Source organism: Equus przewalskii, chromosome 9 (assembly GCF_037783145.1).
Source record: "Equus przewalskii isolate Varuska chromosome 9, EquPr2, whole genome shotgun sequence".
NCBI classification, from domain to species: domain Eukaryota; kingdom Metazoa; phylum Chordata; class Mammalia; order Perissodactyla; family Equidae; genus Equus; species Equus przewalskii.
This window is the reverse complement of record NC_091839.1, coordinates 32,891,910-32,911,868: the sequence shown is the minus strand read 5'-3', so window position 1 is coordinate 32,911,868 and position 19,959 is coordinate 32,891,910. Positions and strand designations below refer to the sequence as shown.

At 34.8% G+C, this 19,959-nt stretch overlaps 1 protein-coding gene across 10 annotated transcripts in view; it reads left to right on the top strand.

The window, feature by feature from the left end:
* The window catches only part of PHIP (pleckstrin homology domain interacting protein), a 127,073-nt gene that overhangs the window by 15,779 nt on the left and 91,335 nt on the right, over window positions 1-19,959 (top strand). For 9 of the 10 annotated variants that reach the window (XM_070558999.1, XM_070559000.1, XM_070559001.1 and 6 more), the window contains 3 exons: window positions 624-774; window positions 871-969; window positions 19,269-19,429. In XM_070558999.1, the coding sequence (XP_070415100.1) occupies window positions 624-774; window positions 871-969; window positions 19,269-19,429 (411 nt within the window). Of the gene's footprint in view, window positions 1-623; window positions 775-870; window positions 970-9,262; window positions 10,745-19,268; window positions 19,430-19,959 lie in introns of those variants that run through there. The other variant, XM_070559003.1, reaches the window with a different exon arrangement.

Here is a 19,959-nt window from a genome sequence, read left to right as displayed (position 1 = left end):
ATTTTGAAGTTGTTCCAAAAAGTACTCAGACTTTTTATAGTAGGTAGATTTATTTTATAGTTAAACTTGTTTAAGTTAACAGTTGGAATTTCTCCTTTCTCTCTGTAAAGTTTCTGGTAAATAAATTATAAAATTCAGTATAGATGTTGTTATAAGTGTTTTAAAATTTTGTTGAGAACATGACTATCAAGTTTCTTTAATCCTTAATTATTCTGGAGATATTCTTTAGGATATAAAAGATACAAAACGTTGTATTTTATCGTTGGATGGTTTTTTTGTTTGAAGTTTTTGAAAATTAAAATGTTAAACTGAAACATACCATTTTAAGTTATAATGCTGTATATTTTTTCATTGTTCAATATTTGCCTCGACTAGCATTCTGTTAATTTATAACTTACTATATTTAGGTTACATTAGTTCTTTAGCGTTTTTCCTCCTCAGCAGATTAAGTAATGGTTGGGGTATTCTGAATTAAGTGGTTTCCAGAATAAACATGAACTTTTCCCTCAAGTAAAATGAAATGTTGATATTCAGAACAAATTGCTATATTTTTAAAGCTGTATTTACTATAAAGAATTATTTCACTTTATTTAGCAATATTTTATGTGTCTTTCACATAATAGGTGAAGTATTACAGACATTTAGCACCTGATCACTTGCTGCAAATATGTCATCGACTAGGACCTCTTCTTGAACAAGAAATTCCACAAAGCGTTCCTGGAGTACAAACCTTACTGGGAGCTGGAAGGCAGTCCTTGCTACGCACAAATAAAAGTATGAAAAATTTCTAATAGGATTTAGACATTCTTTTTCTCACTTTTTGTCTTTGTGTCGTATCTTTGTATTCATGAAATTGTGTGTGTTTAACAGGCTGCAGGCATGTTGTGTGGAAAGGATCTGCTCTGGCTGCATTGCATTGTGGAAGACCACCTGAGTCGCCAATTAACTATGGTAGCCCACCCAGCATTGGTGAGTTGTTTAAGTTCATTATCAAGTTGATAATCATCTTGGTACAGAGCTTTTGAAAATAATGTTTTTTAGTTACTGTGAAATCAGAGAATCTCATAGTGTATACATTAACTTTCAAAGAGGAAAAAGTTCTCAAATTTTTTTCGTATGTCAGTAATCTTAATAGTGAAGTCATAATAATGTGTAATTATGGCTTGTATATATTGTATCTAATGTAGACTAATTAGCTCATTGGGTTTTATTTTTAGACAAAATTGTTAAAATTTTAATGTATATTATTAGGTTAATTTAGTTGGTGACTATCGTAATACAGATTAGTTATAATGGTGGAAAACAAAAATAGTTTGGTTAATTTTTATAAAGCCTGGTGCATTTTTTTGCCTTTAAAATTTCAAAGAAAGAAAACTCATGCAGATAAGTCTTTTTGAAATGCCTCCTAGATTAATCCCTCTACTACCAGGCCCTTGTCTTACCCGGATTACCACAACATCATCCAAACTAGTCTTCTTGCTTCTGGTGTCTTCTCCTTCTCTCCCTTCCATGTCATCCTGTATAACACTGTAATATTAATCTTACTTAGTTCTGCCTTTGCTGTGTTACTCTTCTGCTGAAGGTAGGATAAAGAACTTGTTGAAGATACTTTAATGGTGTCATACTTCCTCTACCGCCAAGTCTAAACTTGTGACTTTCAGAGACCTTCACGTTTTAATCATAGCCTCTTCTCCCACTCCTACCCTTCTGCCTGGCCAGGAATGTCGTTCTCCCTCTTTCTTCCACCTATCCAAATCCTCTTACTTCTTCCTTTTCTGGATATGTAAAATATTGATCATCAATATTACAGTTTTATGTAACTTCTGCTTAATATTTATGAAGTAATATCTTTTGCCATTGTTTTACTTTCAACCTTTTTGTATCCTTTTATTTTTCATATCTATTAAAAATAGCATGTAAGTGGCTTTTTAAAAATGCAGTATGACAATCTTTGTGTTTTATCTGTGGCATTTTGTCCTTTATATGTAATTATTGATATGTATGGGTTTAAATCTACCACCTAATTGTTGCTACTTAAAAGGTGATCTCTTTTTCTCTGGTTGCGTTTAAGATTTTCTCTTTATTGTTGGTTTTCTGCAGTTTGAGATATGTCTTGGTGTCAATTTTTGTAATTTATCTTTTTTGAAATGAATTAGGCTTCTTGAATCTGTAATGTATTTTATTGGCATTGGAAAATTCTCAGCCATTATCTTTTAAAATATTGTCTCTGCTCCATCCTCTCTCCTATCCTCTGGGACTCTAGTTAAACAGGTGCTAGACTTTCTCACTTCTTCTCCATTATCTCTTTTATGATTTTCATCTTTTTGTCTCTGATGCAGTCTGGATTGTTTTCTCTGGCCTGTTTTCTAAAAGTATCCTGTTTAATATTTGTATGGTGGGTAATCACGGATGATAGGTTTTTTTTTTAAACATATGATACTCTTGGTTAAATAATGATTTCTTATGTAATCTTACTGTAATGAACAGCTATTAAAGCAATAAAAGAGGGACCAGCCCAGTGGTGTAGTGGTTAAGTTTGTGCACTCCGCTTCAGCAGCCTGGGGTTTGTGGGTTCAGATCCTGGGTGCAGACCTACACGCTGCTCATCAAGCCATGCTGTGGTAGTGTCCTACATAGAAAATAGAGGAAGATTGGCAACAGATGTTAGCTCAGGGCCAATCTTCCTCACCAAAGAAGAAAAACCAACAACAAAGGATTTGAGACACTGGAGAATATATTTTTGTACTTGGAAAATGATAGTAGGGGGTAGAATAGTTTTCTTGAAAGAACGGAAAGATAAATATTATAGGAGCTTTTCCTGCAGGGAGAAGTTATCTTGTCTTTGAAAAACTGCAGATCCATATAATAAGGGGAATATGTTATGTTTTTCTTTTAACACGTTGTCAGGCATCCCTGTGGTAGGCAATGAAAGTACAAGAATGATTGATAGTAAGTAAATTTCCTCTTAACATTTGCTCTGTGAGTAATTACCATGTGCCAGGAACTACTCTAAGCATTTTTAATTTCTCTTTTGAAACCTTAAATGGTCTGTTACAGGAACTATTATTCTTATTTTACAAAAAAGGAAATTGAGGCATGAACAGGTTTGGCGACAGGTTACGCATTCAGTGAGTCATGAAGCCAGATTGACTCCGTTCTGCTATGCCTTCTTCCCAATAAGCTAAACTTTCAAGTAGTAACAGTTAGCTACTCAAATTGGTATTAATCATATGGTCAGATCAGTAAATATTGCTGACATGGATATAGGAAACGTAAATATGGCAAAAATATCTTAAATTTTGTGTCACAGCAGAGTAATGCAACTGGTATATTAAACAGTTAATTACCAAGTAGGTAATATTGTACCTTTCTGAAAGACTTTATTTCATTTTTAGCGTTTAAGATAAATGCTTTTTGCTTCCGTTCATATTTTTAGGAACAACTAGTTCTTAAAGATTTTATTTCTTTTTCCTTTTCCTCCCGAAAGCCCCCCGTACATAGTTGTATATTCTTCGTTGTGGGTCCTTCTAGTTGTGGCATGTGGGACGCTGCCTCAGCGTGGTTTGATGAGCAGTGCCATGTCCGCGCCCAGGATTCGAACCAACGAAACACTGGGCCGCCTGCAGCGGAGCTCGCAAACTTAACCGCTCGGCCACGGGGTCAGCCCCCAATTAGTTCTTTATATTAAAAATAAACCTATACTAGAAAGCCACTTTTACCTGTTTTTTTTTCATATTTACATATATTTTTTGAGATCACTAAAGAAAAGCTAGACTAATCAAAACGACTCTACTTAGAATCATCATAGTTTAATGTCAGGTCTTGTCAGTTCACCTTGGTGACAATCTTGAATGTCTTGTCACTGCTATAAAATTGTGAATAGAATGGTAATGGGAAAAAAATTCATGGGGCTTTTTGGCAGAATAGTTTGTTTGAATAGGATACAATGGATCATTCTAAGTTATCACAGAGTATGGATCAGAAGATTTTTTTACAAAAATATGAATTTTTAGGGGCTGGCCTGGTGGCCTAGTGGTTAAGTTCATGCCCTCCACTTTAGTGGCCTGGGGTTTGCAGGTTCAGATCCTGGGTGTGGGCCTACACACTGCTCATCAAGCCATGCTTTGGCAGCATCCTACGTATAAAACAGGAAGATTGGCACAGATGTTAGCTCAGTGACAATCTTCCTCAAGCAAAAAAAAAAAAAAGAAGAAAGTTTGTAGTACTGATTTAGATTTTCTTTGTTGATTCCTCGTTGCTATATCCTGTCTGGCTGCCTTCAAAGATTTCTTTTGCTCTTTCTTTGGTCAATGTGGTATTGCCTAGTATCAATGGAAGTAAGAAAATAAACCTTCTTAACATTGTAACTTTTCTTAGAGTGTAGATTTAAATGTTTAATATAGATCCAGATATTTAAATTTTGACACATTTGGAATATAGGTTTTTAAAAAATAAACTTGATTTTTTACTAAGAAATTACTTACTGAAAAGTTGCAGAGGTGGTTCAAAGAGCTCCTGTATTATACCCCTTATGCAGTTTCCCCTAATGTTATATAATCCTACATTATCTGGTACATTTCTCAAAACTACTAACCAACATTGGACATTACTATTAACTAAACACCAGATCTTATTCATATCTCACCAGATTTTCCACTAATTACGTTTTCTTATTCCAGGATACCATATTGTACTTAGGTTTTGTTCTTTTTTTTCTTTTTCGCTCGAGGAAGATTCACCCTGAGCTAACGTGTGCCAGTCTTCCTCTATTTTGTACATGGGTCACCACCACAGCATGACCACTGCCAGGTGGTGTAGTAGGTTGGCACCTGGGAGCCGAAACTGGACCACCGAAGTGGAACACACCAAACTTAACCACTAGGCCACAGGGCTGGCCCCTCTTTTTTTTTTTTATTGAACTTCTTGCTGTAACTTAGAGGATCATTTAAGATCATGGTGGTGGTAAATTGAATTTTCCTTTCTTAGATGTTTTTCAAACTATATGCAAAATATTGGTCCTCTCTATTTGACTATCTCTCATTTGTCTCAAACTTTAAAACGTCTAAAATGGAACGTTTGATCCTCTGAAACTTGTTATTCCAAGCCTGGGAGTCATTTTATTTTAGACTTTTTATTCATTTCTTATGTCTATTTAGTAAATGAGGCCTGTATATTCTGTTCTGGTCTCTTGTATCTGTTTTCCATTACCATTGCCACAGCCGTGTGTCAGGCCGTGGTACTTGTTGCCTGGAGCTCTACATCATTCATTCACTTACCAAGTAAGTATTGAGTCCCCACATTGTATCTGGCACTGGATTAGGATCTGGAGTCACAGGATAAACAAGAACATGGCCTCTGCTCTCTTAGAAGTAATAGATTACCTGATTCCCTGCCTCCATTCTTATTCTTCTTATTCTAGGATTTAGCTCTAAACCAGGATTTCTTAACCTTGGCACTGTTTACATTTTGGTTCCAATACTTCTTTGTTGTAGGCAACTGTCCTGTGAGTTGTAGGATGTTAATCAGTATCCCTTCCTGTACCCAATGAATGCTAGTAGCAACCTCCCTGCCCCCCAATTGTGACAACCAAAAATATCTCCTGACATTCCCAAATTTCCCTGGGGCACAGTTACCTCCACTTGAGTACCACTGCTCTAAATGTTTTAAGATGCAAAGGTGATGATGTCATGCCTCCTTTCCCCCAGTGACTTTGAACAGTCTCAACCCTATAACGTGGCTCACAAAACTGACTTTTTCCCACTTTTCTCACCTTTTCCTCACCTGTACCTTGTGCTCTGGCTTTGTACAACTCTTTGGCAGTTCTTAGAATCAGCCAAACGATGTCATCCCATTGTGTCTGCTCATGTTTTATTTCTTTGTAGTCTTTCTCTCTTTTTTTGTCCATTCTATGAACATGTATCTGTTCATCCTTTAAAACTTAAATGTCACTGGGCAGAATTAAGTGCTTATACTTAACCTCTACTATAACTTTTATCAGTTAGTTGTGGCTGTTTGCCTTTGTCTTTTCTGCTATACTGTTAGGTCCTGAAAGATGGAGATTGTGTTTTATTGCTCTTTATAGACCCCGTACCTCAGCATCAGTAAATATTAAATGAAGAGGCAGTAGGTAATTGACATAATGGATGAGCTGGGGTGGGACAAGAAAAGTTCAGAAGTTGGTAGGGGTAAAAAATTGGAATATAGAGGGTTGGGAGAAGAGAGAGACTTGGTCCAAGGATAGCTTTGAGTTAAGGAAAAACCCCAGAAACTGATTTTTAGGAAATTAAGATTTGTTAGTGAACTGGGCTTGGAATATAAAAAACCTATGCTTGTACAGTTTAAGAAAGGACTCTTGAGCTTATCTTAGTGCTTTCTTACCTTGTTTTATTTTATTGTCTGCTTTTAGGTCCTGACTACTTTGTACCTCCTAGTCCTTGATGTAAATTGTGGAAATTGAACTGGAATTCATTCTTTGGACAGGAGAACCAAAGTGGTCAGCTGCTTTGCAGCCCTGTGGAACCTACTTTAATAATGTTTCAAAAGCAAAAAAACAGAAAACAGCCCACCAATCTGTTGTTATCACTAGGTTCTAACTGATTTTCTGTGGAAGAGATAAGTGAATGTGTACTTGGCATGGCAGCAGTTACGTTCAAAGATATTAACGAATCTCTGGTATTCTCCTTTCTCCAACCTCTTTAGCCATTTTATGCCTGTTTTCAGGTATCATTTACTCTGATTTACCTATGACAAACAATCCTTCTTCAATAATAAACGACGTGGGGGGTGAGACTTAGATTTTAGTCTCTTAGAAAGAGGAGACTTTGATTCATTAAAGCTATTTTTAAAGTTAAATTTGGAGATTCATTTAATGCATGGTTATCTTGTGAAAAAGATTATAATAAATTAAAGCAGTCTTTTGCTAATTGCCTTGTTTGCATTTTTCTTACCTATTAGGAAAGTAAACTTTTTAATCTCTAGGTTTTCCATATCTTTTTTTTTGTTTTGCTTAGGTACTTCCATATCTTTGTTGTTTTACTTGTTGCTTTTGTGGCAAAGTTATAGTCTGGTGGGTAGGGATAAAGAGTATTGGGGAAGCTGATTCTTAAAATGTGTGAGTGTAAGGAAACAATTTTGCCTTGAAAAATAGCTTTACCGCACAAACATCCAGTTAATGTTAAGAAGCCTATACATTAAAAGAAGTCTTAGATCTCATCTATAGTGGTAGTTTTCTTTTGAGAAAACTAGTTTGAACAAAGACAGCAAGGATTCACTAAAAATTAGGTTATAAATCTTGACTCTGTTTTAGTTTAGAACTGTGGCCCTAGGAAAATTATTTAATTTTTCATCCCTTCAACCTCATCTATAAAAAGGGGATAATGTCTACCATATCTGGTTATTTAGAGGCTTAAATGAGATTGAAAAAAAAGGCACAAAGTAGATGACAATAAATGTTACTTTCTGCCATTTCTTACTATAATTGTCATGATTTAATGAATTATTTTGCTAATAAGTCTTGAGTGCTTTTTTGAAGAGAAGCTTCTTTGCCCTTCTCATTTTCACTGTTATATTTTGCCATATTTCCAATATTGTCTTTGACTTATTCTTCTATTGGTAATTTCTTAACATATCTGGCACTGGGCTAGGATCTGGAGTTGCAGGGTTAATTTTTTTCCTTATATGATTATATTTCTTACATAATTATTAGATTGTTGTATATTATTATAAATCTGTAAGATTTAACATTTGAGATATCATTCAGTAAATTATAAGATTGTAATAATAATCTCATTTCTTTCCTGTTCATTTATTCCTTTCCCTTGTATTCTCTCTTCAGTCTTGTACCTTTCTGCCTTTTACTCATTGCATGCTTTATCCTTAGTTAGGTAACTATTCATCATTTATTTAAATTAGTTTATTTTGACCTAATATTTTCTCAGTAAACACTTTGATAATGCATATTCTTCTACCATTTTATTCTTTTCTAGTCTTAGAGTTTTAGAATTTGTTTTGTTTAATCATTTCTGACTTAGCTGTATGTTTGTTGTGTTTCTTGTTTTTTTGGTCTTGGTTTTTAATCTGTCCCCTGAATGATATTCATTTATTTACCTTTTTTTCCTACTATACTGTTAGGGCCTGGAGGATGGAGATTACGTTTTATTGCTCTTAATAGACCCAACTCTTCAGCATTAGTAAATGTTAAATGAAGAGGCACTGGATAATTGATGTAATTGATGAGCTGGGAAGGGACAAGAAAAGTTCAAAATGATACCCGTATTTTTATTTGGCACAGGTTTTTGTTTAACTCTCTTCTCCCTGCTCCCCTCACCCCCCTTCCTTCTTTGCTTCGTAAGAACAGCTAGCTGTGAGAGACTCCTAAGATGCATATGTAGTTTTGTTTTTTAAGGGAAATAAAGCTAATGTTCATTATGCCAAAGTACCAAATATGCAAAATAGACATTATTATTTATATTTTTTTCTTTTGCTTAAATTTCTTTTCAAATTATGATTGACCAAAAAAGGGGAGACACTTTGAAGAATGACGGTTTCTTTAGGTGAGTTAAATTGCTCTTGTAGCTGTGTTTTATTTTTTTATGTAAATAATAAGGTGAAATTAGTTTTTAGGTTATAGATGTCATGAGAGGTATCCCTCCCACTCTGTGTGATGTGTCTGGCAAGCAGTTCCAGTAGTAATTAGGAAGCACTAGCCATTTCCCCTTTTAGTTTGCATCACATACTTTTCCAGGCTGATTCTTGGGTTTGAATTTCATATTGGTGTAAGTGAAACAAATTACCCTACTTTCTTCATAAAGTCTCTGACTTTTTATTTTGAATTTCTTCAGGAAACCTTTGAAGTTAAGGATTGAGTATCTTCCTAGACATCTTGACACTGAGAAGTCCATGATCAGGCTGAGTGGATATTTATATAAACAGAGCAGCAATTTGTTTAGCTCCTTAAGGAAGATGCAAAGGAAAAATGATCTCCCACAAAAACCTTTTAAAAAGTAAAAGAACAACTGTGTTCAGTAACATTTACTTTTAAACATATGAGGATTTGCTTGTTTAAGGACAGTCAGTATAGATATTAATATATAATACCTTTGAGTTTACAAAACATTTTGTCTCATTTACTTTCATAAAATCTCTACAAGATACCCCCACTTTGTTAATGAGGAAACTGAAACCTAAGAGAGGTAGCTAACTCAGTTATATCCCAGGTTACTTTGTTTCTGATCTTATGCACTTAACTTTATGTCACATTTATATAGCACCTTTTTGCCTTCTCTGTGAAATTATTTATGCATTAGTCTTGTACCACCTGTGTCCATTTATTGATTTGGGTATAGGAGCTTTTTGAATTATGTCTCAGAATGTGAACTCTAGAAACACTAAAACACGATACTTTCTTTCAAGTTTGTATCTTGTAAGATAAATACTTAAATTTGAGAGAAAATATTCAGTTCCTTGAGACAGCCTTAAGAATCTTTTTAGCAAACTGATTAATTCTTTTCTAAAATGAAATTTTGGTTTTTGAAATCTCTGATTTCTTCTACAAAATCAGCTTTTGCGTTTAGTTATATCCCTTCTAATCTCTTCTCATTGTAGTTGAGATAAAACTGCAGTTAATTATCACAAAGCAAATCTTATATTACTCCCGCTTCTTTCTCGTTAAAACCTTCACCTTATTGTTCTTGGGAGATAGTCCAAAGTGCCTGACCATTGCTTAGAAAGCACTCTGCAGTCTGCCCCTGCTGTTTGGTCTCTTCTCTTGACACCTGCCCGTCTGTGCTGTGTGCTAGCCGTACCTGACTCCTTATGTTGCTTTAATGCTATGCTCTTTGCAGCCTTAGACCATTGCACATGCTCTTCCCTCAACGTAGGATATGCTCTCCTCCCACCAACGTTCTTTTGGCTGTTCATTTTTCAGGTCTTAGTGTAACTGTCAGTTTTTCAGAGAAGTCTACCCTGACTCCTTGATACCCCACCCCTCATATGTTTAGGACCCTCTACTGTGTTTTTCAAGATTTCCCTGTACCGTTTATTTGATGACACTTCATTGTTGTAAGTCCTTGTTTCATGTCTGTCTTCCCTGCTAGACTGCAGTCTTCATGAGGTAAGTACTGTGTCTCTTCTTTTTCTCTGTTACATCTCTTAGCCCATACTTGGTGCATGTAGGTGCTCTATAAATGTTTGTTGACTCAGAATTGAATGATTAAAAATGTTTGACGTACAACTATATGACTTTTTAAAAAATGAATTTAATTAAAATGACTGAAAAAATTTAGAAATATTTAAAACTTTAAATGTTATACCATTGTCCTACTTTCTGTTTGAAGTAGCATCAGACTAGGTTCTAGGAAAGAAAGGAGGAGGAAGACTAATACAATCAAGTGATTGTACAATTCTAGTAAATTACAATCCTAGTAATTGTAATAGTTGTTTTTTGTTTTTGTTTGTGCGTGTTGTGTACTTGATTCATGAGATTTTTTTTTGCTAAACACTTGGAATCATCTCTTCACTTTCTGCATTTTATTTCAGTTAGTATTTGAGTTTTATTTTTCAGATATTATTCATCTTTGTGGTATCTGCTAAATGTTAAAAACATGGTGTCTTTTAAACAGGAGGTACAACTGAACACCAAAACTGACCATGTAGAGATTTGGAGGGTAGCTCCTGTGCATACTAATTCCTTTAGTTACAGTAGTAAAATAAGGAGAGGAGCATTCATGGGCGTTTTGTTACCCAGGTGATTATTTCCCTTTACTCTTCTATTCTCTCTTGCCTTCCCCCATTTTGGGGACAAAAAGCTGCTTACATGATTATCCTTCTAATGTTGTAACCCCCTCCTGCTTTAACTAAAGTTGAGAGTTTTGTTCATTACAGTTACTGTTATGGTGGTATATTTGTCTTGTTCCTGTGTAGTTTGGGTGCTAATTACTGGTGCAAGTGATATAGACCAGATGGTGCTGTAGAAATAAACCAACTTGTGTTAAATTATTTCCCAGATTATCTCTGGACCTCAAATTATGAATATTTGGTTGTTATTTCCTACTAATATCTATATTATAACATCAGAAGAATTGTGGTAAGCTTTTTAATTGTGGTTTTATAGTGAATTAAATGTTAAAAGTTCCACCTTATATGATTCCTTCCTTAATAAAATTGAACCTAAACTTTGATGTGTTTCTCTTTTACTTTAAAAACTTAATGGGAAAGATTTTAGAAACAAAACTTAAAAACAAAATTGATGATCCTTTGTGTCATTTTATGCCTTTCAAATCAAACCAGATGTTGAATTCTTTGTAGCATATATTCAATCCCTTGTCAAATAGGCACTGGTTATTCTCTGTAGTATAGTATATATTCAAATACTTCAATATACATAGTCTTTAGAGTTTCTATTTTTTGATTAGATAAATTTAAATTCCTTGCATCTTTATCCCTGGGTGTATTTTTCTCTGTCTTTGAATGTAAGTTAATCTCTTTAGACAGTTTAGATTTTTCATATTGTTCTTTAGAGTTCCTTGAGGTAGATTGAGCTATGCTTTATTTAATTAAAAAATTAATCAGAATGAATATATGCTCAATGGAGAAAACCTGGAAAAAAGAACAGCTCAAAAATCAGTCAGTCGGACTGGTTATTTGCTGTTACTGCTTTGGCATGTTTCTTTTTTTCTGATGTTTGTCTACCGAGCCAGTATAGTAAGAGTGTGCTCTTTGGAATCAGACTGTCTGAATTCAAACCTGGGCTTCACCTCTGGGAAAGTTACATTTTGTCCTTCAGTTTCCTTATTGGTAAGGAATATCCCCTTATTGGAGATAATAGTAGTACCTACATTAAGAGATGGGTGAGGATTAAATGAGAATATATGTAAAGTGCCTGGCAAGTAATAAAGCACTCAGTAAATGTTAGCCATTGTTTTCCAAACCTACACATCATCGTAGTGTTCTGTAGCCTTTTTTCTCCTCACGTTGTAGGTTGTATTTTGACGTTTATCCACATTGGTAATTGCAGCAAATAAGACTTTTTCTATCATAAGATTCTTGAAGTTCTTCTAATAAGAACCTCTCTCTAGCTCCAAGCGCTGGTGACTTTCCTCTTCTTCGTAGCCATTTTCTCTAGATATTTGACTCCTGGCTTTAGCATAATGTCTCTTTTAGAGAATTAATGTAGCTATTTTTTGTGCCCCCCCCCCCCCCGCCCCATAGTCACATCTCCTTTTCATTAGAACATTTTTGTGGTTCTTTAAAACGAACAAAATTTTATGTAATTTAATGCCTTATCAAATACCTATACCACACAATACATTTATCTGATGGGAATTCTGAAATCACCAACACCATATTTAGACAACTTTTTGGATTTGCAATGAATCTGGAAGGTCATTTCTATAGAAATTGCCCTCTGAGTGCCTGGTTATGGATATAGCATTATTTTGTTGGGAAAACTAATTATCATCTAAAGGGGTAAATCAGTTTGGAGTTTGTTTTCATGTAGTCTTGCTGGCATGTTTATCATTATCTTTGTAGTTTACTCAGCTTTAGTTTTATAAGTTTCTAAACTCTTGTTTTATAGTTATGGCTTACTAATCTTACATTTAGAAAGCTTTTATTAACACAGCTCCTGGAGATTAAAATGTAACCTAGGTATTGATTATTCAGAATTCACTCTCTTTTATACATTAATTTAGGAATTATTTATATAGTTATTAATTATAAATTATTACTCTTTTTGCATTTTATTTACAGAGAATGTGGGAGCTTTCCAAGTGTTTTCCTTAACCAGAACCACAGAATAAAATTAGTCAAAATATAGTACAAAAATGAATTTAATAAAAATTTGCTAATCTTCTGGGGGGACTGGCCCCATGTCCTAGTGGTTAAGTTTGGCATGCTCTGCTCTGCTGGCCTGGATTCAGTTCCGGGGCACGGACCTACACCACTTGTTGGTGGCCATGCTGTGGCAGTGACCCACATACAAAATAGAGGAACATTGGCACAGATGTTGGCTCAGGGCCGACCTTACTCAGCAAAGAAAAAAGAAATCTTCTGGTAAAATACTCTGATATTGTTTCTTACCTGAGTTCCCCTTTTTCTGTATCTGGAAAGAGCCCAAATACTGATACCTTCTGAGTATAGATTCTGTCTTCTCTTTGCCTCCTCATCTAATTCTTCTACTTTCACAAAACGTGGATTCTCCAGATTTTGGAACCTATAGCCACATGCTTCTTGCATTCATTATGCTTGCAGCAAGGCTCTGCTTTCATGAGCTGACAGAAGTTGTAGACACTAGTTCTCCAGTTCTGATTATTAGGAGGCAGCAGCTTCCCTGTACTGAAGTAGACATTGTATAGTATGTTACATTGTTCTTAACATTTAAAACGAGACTAACGTCCACATTTTTGTTAATTCATAGTAATTTTATTTCCCAACTCATCTTTTTTAACAATGGATAATTTTGATCTTGGATAATTTATTCCACTTACACCATGTGTCCTTGTCCGTTTTACGAAGTACTTAGCAGAAAGAGAAAAAATTCTGAACATTTTGGAGGGAGGTGATGGTATTTCTGCTTCACTTCTTTATTTGCAGAGATTTTATTATGTAATTTTCTAATATCCTCAAAAATGTAGTTAGTGAGGTTATTGCAGATGCTTTTTTCCAGCAGCTGCCCATTTTTTTCTCCATGAAACTTAGTTCAAATGGTACAGATTTGTGTAGTGAGAAAAACTGAGGTAACTTTGATTATGTTTATCTTTTTCTAAAATCATTTGCATTGAAAACTTGGTCCCAGCTATAGGAAGAATGCGTCATGTTCCTAGATAGAAAGATGTCGCTTGTTTATAAGTGAAGGAAGTTAAACTTACATTTCCAACAGATTGATTTTTTAAAAAAACTTTTCAGTGATCCTCAAATTAGATAATAAGACATTTTAAAATGGACACACAATGAAGAATAGCTGGGTAAATATTAAAACATCGTTAACTATAAAATAAAAATTTTGGTACTGGCATATAAATAGGCATGCCATCAGTGACCTAATGCAGCATATATATATATAAGATTATTTAATCACAGTTTAGTGGAATATAGAAGGATTAGGAAATGAAAAGCCTGGAATAAATAGTTGATTATTTGGGGGAGAAAAAATATCTTTAGAGACTCACTGCAGATATATTAAGGAGTTAGGAGTGAAATTTAAACCACAAAAAGGTAAAAGAAAATGTAAGTGGATATTTATTTCACTGTTGACTGGTAGGAAGACTTCATATTAAATCAGTAGAATTACAAAAGAAAGGAAAAATATTGATAGACTTGACTATGTAAAATTTGTGAGATCGTGAGGTGTCAAAGAACAGCATAATATGGGGGCTGGCTCCGTGGCCAAGTGGTTAAGTTCGCACGCTCCGCTGCGGCGGCCCAGGGTTCGGATCCTGGGCGCGGACATGGCACCGCTCGTCACGCCACGTCGAGGCGGTGTCCCACGTCCCACGTCCCACAACTAGAAGGACCTGCAACGAAGATAGACAACTATGTACCGGGGGCGGGGGGGGGGGGGGTGTTGGGGAGATAAAGCAGAAAAAAAAAAAAAAGATTGGCAACATTTGTTAGCCCAGGTGCCAATCCTTAAAAAAAAAAACAAAAAAACAGCATAATATGAAAGCCAAGTATGTTGTGGAAAATATTTCTAGAATATAACTGGATAAATTGAAGTTGAGGGAGAATAACTTAAAGTCTGTACAGTGTCAAGTTTGAATACAAGTCTGTTGAACTTAAAGCCTAGTTCTTATTTCATTAAAGATTACAGCATAGCTTTTAAAATGTTGTTTATTAGGGAAATCTGTGCAAAATTTTAAACGTAATTGCTTTAGGTGATGGTATTATGAATTTTTCTTCTTTCATTTATGTTCTTGTTTTCTACAGTGAGCATGCGTTAGTATTATGATTAGAGAAATAAATCAGTTCTTGAAAAATAACTAGGTGTGAATTAGGAAAAAATTACTTGTGGGAAATTTGATTTGTCATCCTACTACCTAGAGAAATAATGGATAAAACCCTATTTGCTAGATATGTATGTAGTTATATCTAGCTTTAAGAAATCGTGGGCCTTTTGTTTCTCTCTTGTGATTAGTTTGTGCACATAGACTTTGTTTCAAAGACTGTTCTGAATGATTTGCTATAAATAGCACCTTTTTACTATTTTACTCCTTTCTCTCTTCAAACTTTAAAGATTCTGATATTTCACATGGATAATACTGATTTCTGGAATACTTATTTCATTTACCAGTCTATTTACTCAGAAAATCGAGTAAATATATTTACTTCTCTTTTTCCCTCTAAATTAAATCTATTTAGCCAGAGCAGTTAAAATGAAGAACTATGTAGAGATATTTTGGTTCTGTAATCTGTCTGATAAAGAAATCCTCCATTTTTGTTTCATTCCTAAACCTAATTGTTAATGTGTAATTTTTTCATTAAGTTCACCAATATATATTGATCATCTACTAAGTGTCAGCCACCATTGTCAGCTCTTAGGCTAATCGAAGAACAAAATAGACAAAAAAATCCTGTCCATATGGAGCTTGGTATGTTGTAGTGGGAGGAGGTGGGAAATAAACAGTGAACATAAGAAGCAAATAAATGTATAGCCTCGGGTGATAAGTGATGAGAAAAAAGCAAATATAGAGCTACATCGAGGGTGATAAAGAGTTATGGGTGGTACTAGGGAATGATTGGGTTGCAATTTTCAATGAGCTGATCAGGTTAGACCTCATTGAGAAGTGACAGACATCTGAGAAAAGACTTGAGTGAGGTCAGGAATTAGCCTTATGTGGGGAGAATATTCTAGCCAGAGGGAACAGCCAGTGGAAAGACCCTAAGTTAAGAGCATACCTGATGTGTTGAAAGAGTGGGGGAGATTAGAGTGGATGGAGCAGACTGAGTAAGGGGACAGAAGTAGCCTGTGAGGTCAGAGACATAACTTGAGACGAGATTGTGCAGGGCCTTGATAGGCTGATGTGTAAGGAATTTGTTTTTTATTCTGAATGAAATGAAGGGTATTGTGGTTTTGAGCAGAGGAATGATGTTACGAGGCAAAGAGGTTACTTTTGAAATGCACTACAGTCTTACTAGAGAAGTTGACATTTTAACTGGCTCTAGAGGGTCAGAAAGAATTTGCCAGGTGAAGAAGATAGAGATTTGCTTTGGCAGGCTTAATTTAAGAATATTTCCCATCACCATACTCTTATGGAAATAAAGGTACCTTTAAACCAACGTCGTATTTGCGACTTGATTTAAGGTTAAAACTATAGTAATGTCATATAAAGAACTTATTCTTTTGTGACCTCTTATAACTGTTTAACCATGCTCATTTTAAAAATTGATGTTCTAGTTAATAAAATTTAAGGAGTTCCTATAATCCAAGAGACATTTCCTTTTTACTCAAAAATCCAATTAGTCTATTAACAATTTCTTTAGAAAGTGAATAATTGCCATAAAACTATAAATTAAATTGAACCATCCTGTGTATCTTAATATTAACTAATTTTCGTTTAGATGCTTTTTTATTTTAAAGGCTCTACACTCAGTTGTGGGGAAATGGAGAATAAGAGAGAATTTCTGTCCTTGAGATGTGGTAGGGGAGAGAGACATGCAAATGGGATAGTAAAATAAAGTATGAGTTCACTGAGTGAGAGTCCTAGAACATCCTCCTCTTTATCTTTGTAAAAATTCTCTACCTATTCGACCTGGTCAGGACTTCTTCAAATTCAGCCTCCTCAACTGAATTTCACCTGTTGAACCATACTTAATATTTTCTTCTCTGACACCCTGTATCAAGTTTGAACTACCAACTTCTTACCTGGGACCTCTACATACTCTTCTCTCTGGAGGTCATATTTTTAGTACTGTTGCACAAGTTTGTAATTTGATTGAGAGCAAGGACTCTACCAGATACGTTCCCCTTAGGGTATGGTCATAGTATAGGTATTCAGTAGTTAATTGGTAGTCAAGCATAGCAAAAGGTAGTATGGAATATAGTTTTTACTATAAGTATGTTTCACTTAATGTTACGTTTCTGAGAAGTTTTATTTGAAAAGTTGACTGTAAAGTAACTTTTTGAAAGGGATAGTCTTTTTTTTCAGTTGACTCCCAAAATGAAAATAAAGATTTAATACCAGTTTAGGCACAGATTCAGTAAACACTATATTTAAGAGAACAGTGACATTTTCTTTTTTGTCTTTACTCAAGGGGAGTATTTTTTGCACAGAAAGCACTTCATCAACTCTGATTTTTAAATGGTCTTTATAACAAATTCATTTAAAAAAATTCTGACATATATGCAAGTGCTTGATCATCATTAAAATAATAATTTTCATATTGTAATTATCTCCAACAATCATTTTTATACCTGAACAGTGTTATTAAAATATTTATTTAATAAAACTTGACATTTTGAGAATTTTGTAAATTTTGGATGGAAGGAATTAAGCTAAGTCCTGGTAACACTGTCAGCGTTTGTGTTATATATCATCATTTTTTTCTTGCAGAACAGACAGGTGAGTCTGAGATGTCATTGAACCTTAGTGTTTGGACAAGATTGTTTGAGTTCTCATTTGGCAGGACAATTGATGTCTATGGTTTTGTGTGATTCTTGCTCTAAATTGACTTTGAACCAAACCTCTCAAGGATGTCTTTTACCAGGCCATTTCTGTGCATAAGGAAAAATGTCTCAGGGCTTATTAGAAACTTACTGAATCACTGCTAAATTAAAGCCTGAATATGCTAATTTACAAGTGTCTAAGCTTGTCTTAGATATTCCCAGATGTTGAACTTATGTGCTAACAGCACAAGAGATATACTATTAGAATATAAAATAATTGAGACAGTGAAAGAATGTATAAACATCATGTCATTATTCCTTGAAATATTATTGCTTTATTACCTGCAAAGCATTCTTCTATGTATCTCCTCACCAGTCCCCAAGATGGTCTTTTTCCTTTCAAATATAGTGTGAACCAAACATTTATTGTATGTGAATAAAATTGTAAATACTGAGATTTTTTATGATACAGCTCAGAAATTTATACTTCATCAATTTTAGGGCATAATTGATAGTCTCTAAATCTAGGTTAAATAGCATTTTGTATATACATTTAATTTTGTTTAGGACTAAATTCAAGTGAGAAACTAGTGCTTACTATCCAATGTAGATAGCAGTCACAGTCAGAAAAAAAGCCTCATATTAAAAGGCAATCTATAGTTGTATAATGTGCCTGCAGATCAGTCAGCATATATTTGTTGAGTGCCTTCTTTGTCCATACTTATTCAGTATAGAAAGTAAGTACAGTAGCAATTTAGATGGAAGGGAACATTTTGGGCCGGAGTCAGCACAGCAGACTTGGGGGCAGAAGATCAGTTTCGGTCATACCTTGAAAGATGGTTAAACTGGGTGAATTGAAAAAAAGAGCCAATAAATCCTAGAGGAGGAATCATTATGCGATGTTTGCCAAGATCCCCAGTTTGATTATTTTTTAAAAAAATAATTCAGTGAATTATTCCTCTGACTTCATTTGTTGCAAAGATTTTGTTTTGTTTTGTTTTTGAGGAAGATTAGCCCTGAGCTAACATCCACCACCAATCCTCCTCTTTTTGCTGAGGAAGATCAGCCCTGAGCTAACATCTGTGCCCTCTTCCTCTGTTTTATACGTGGGATGCCTGCCACGGCATGGCTTAATAAGTAGTGCCACAGGTCCGGACCTGGGATCCGAACTGGCAAACCCTGGGCCGCCAAAGTGGACTGCGTGAACTTAACCACTGCCACTGGGCCAGCCCCCTGTTGCAAAGTTTGTTAAAACATTTGGCATCAAATTTAGAGTGCTCAAGAATTGCTGGTTGATGAAAAGTAAAAATTAGAGTCAAATTTTTAACTGCTTTTGTAAGGAAACCTATCTCATAGGGACCTTTTAAAGAAATTATATCAAACAAAATGATTGTGCTTTTTAAAGAGCTCTAGTAAAGAGTAAAGAAGTCTGAATTTTAACCCAGCTTCATGCCCAACTTACTTTGTGACTTTAGACAAGTCATTTAGCTGAACTTGCTTGTTTCTATAATGAGAATTGACTGTTTTGGATACTTTTATTTGGGAGCCATATACATTAGAAAACATCTTTATTTTTACTAAATATGAAAATTGGAATATATGAATTCTTAAAAGATGGTAAGAAAATTAATTTCTGACTTATACTTATTTTCCCCCTTTTCCTTGGTAGCGGATACTTTGTTTTCAAGGAAGCTGAATGGGAAATACAGGCTTGAGCGACTTGTTCCAACTGCAGTCTATCAGCACATGAAAATGCATAAACGAATTCTTGGACACCTGTCATCTGTGTACTGTGTAACTTTTGATCGAACTGGTAGACGGATATTTACTGTAAGTAATTTTTAAAATATTGTCTCAGTTTGTATATGAAGTTGAAGAAACATTGCTTGTAGTTGAACTCAAAATAAAACCTTTGTTTTTTCTTTTAATGAAAAACTGGAAATTCAGGTAGTTTAGCTTACTGTAACAGAAGATTCTGCTTAACGTTGGGCTTTATCCAGGTTTGGGAAGTTCCTGAGAGACACGTTGTAGCATAGTCACAGCTGTATTATGGTCCTAAGTCAGGGGTAAATGTACTTCTCGGCGTTATGTCACATATGCCGTTTGACATTTAAGATGTCTTACAATAATTTTGATTCTAAACCCAGGGCATTTCCAAAGTGTGGTAAGCAAACTGGAGGAGATTTTTAAATGTATTTTTTTATATTATCTGTAGAAACCACTTGCTAGTCTATGGGAAATTTCCCTTAAAATAGTGATAGAAAAAATTTTGAGCCTATCTAACATTTTTGCTGATTACCTTTCATCCTTAACACTGCATTCCTGAGTGTATCTGATGTTGTGTTCAAAGAGGCTCTTTG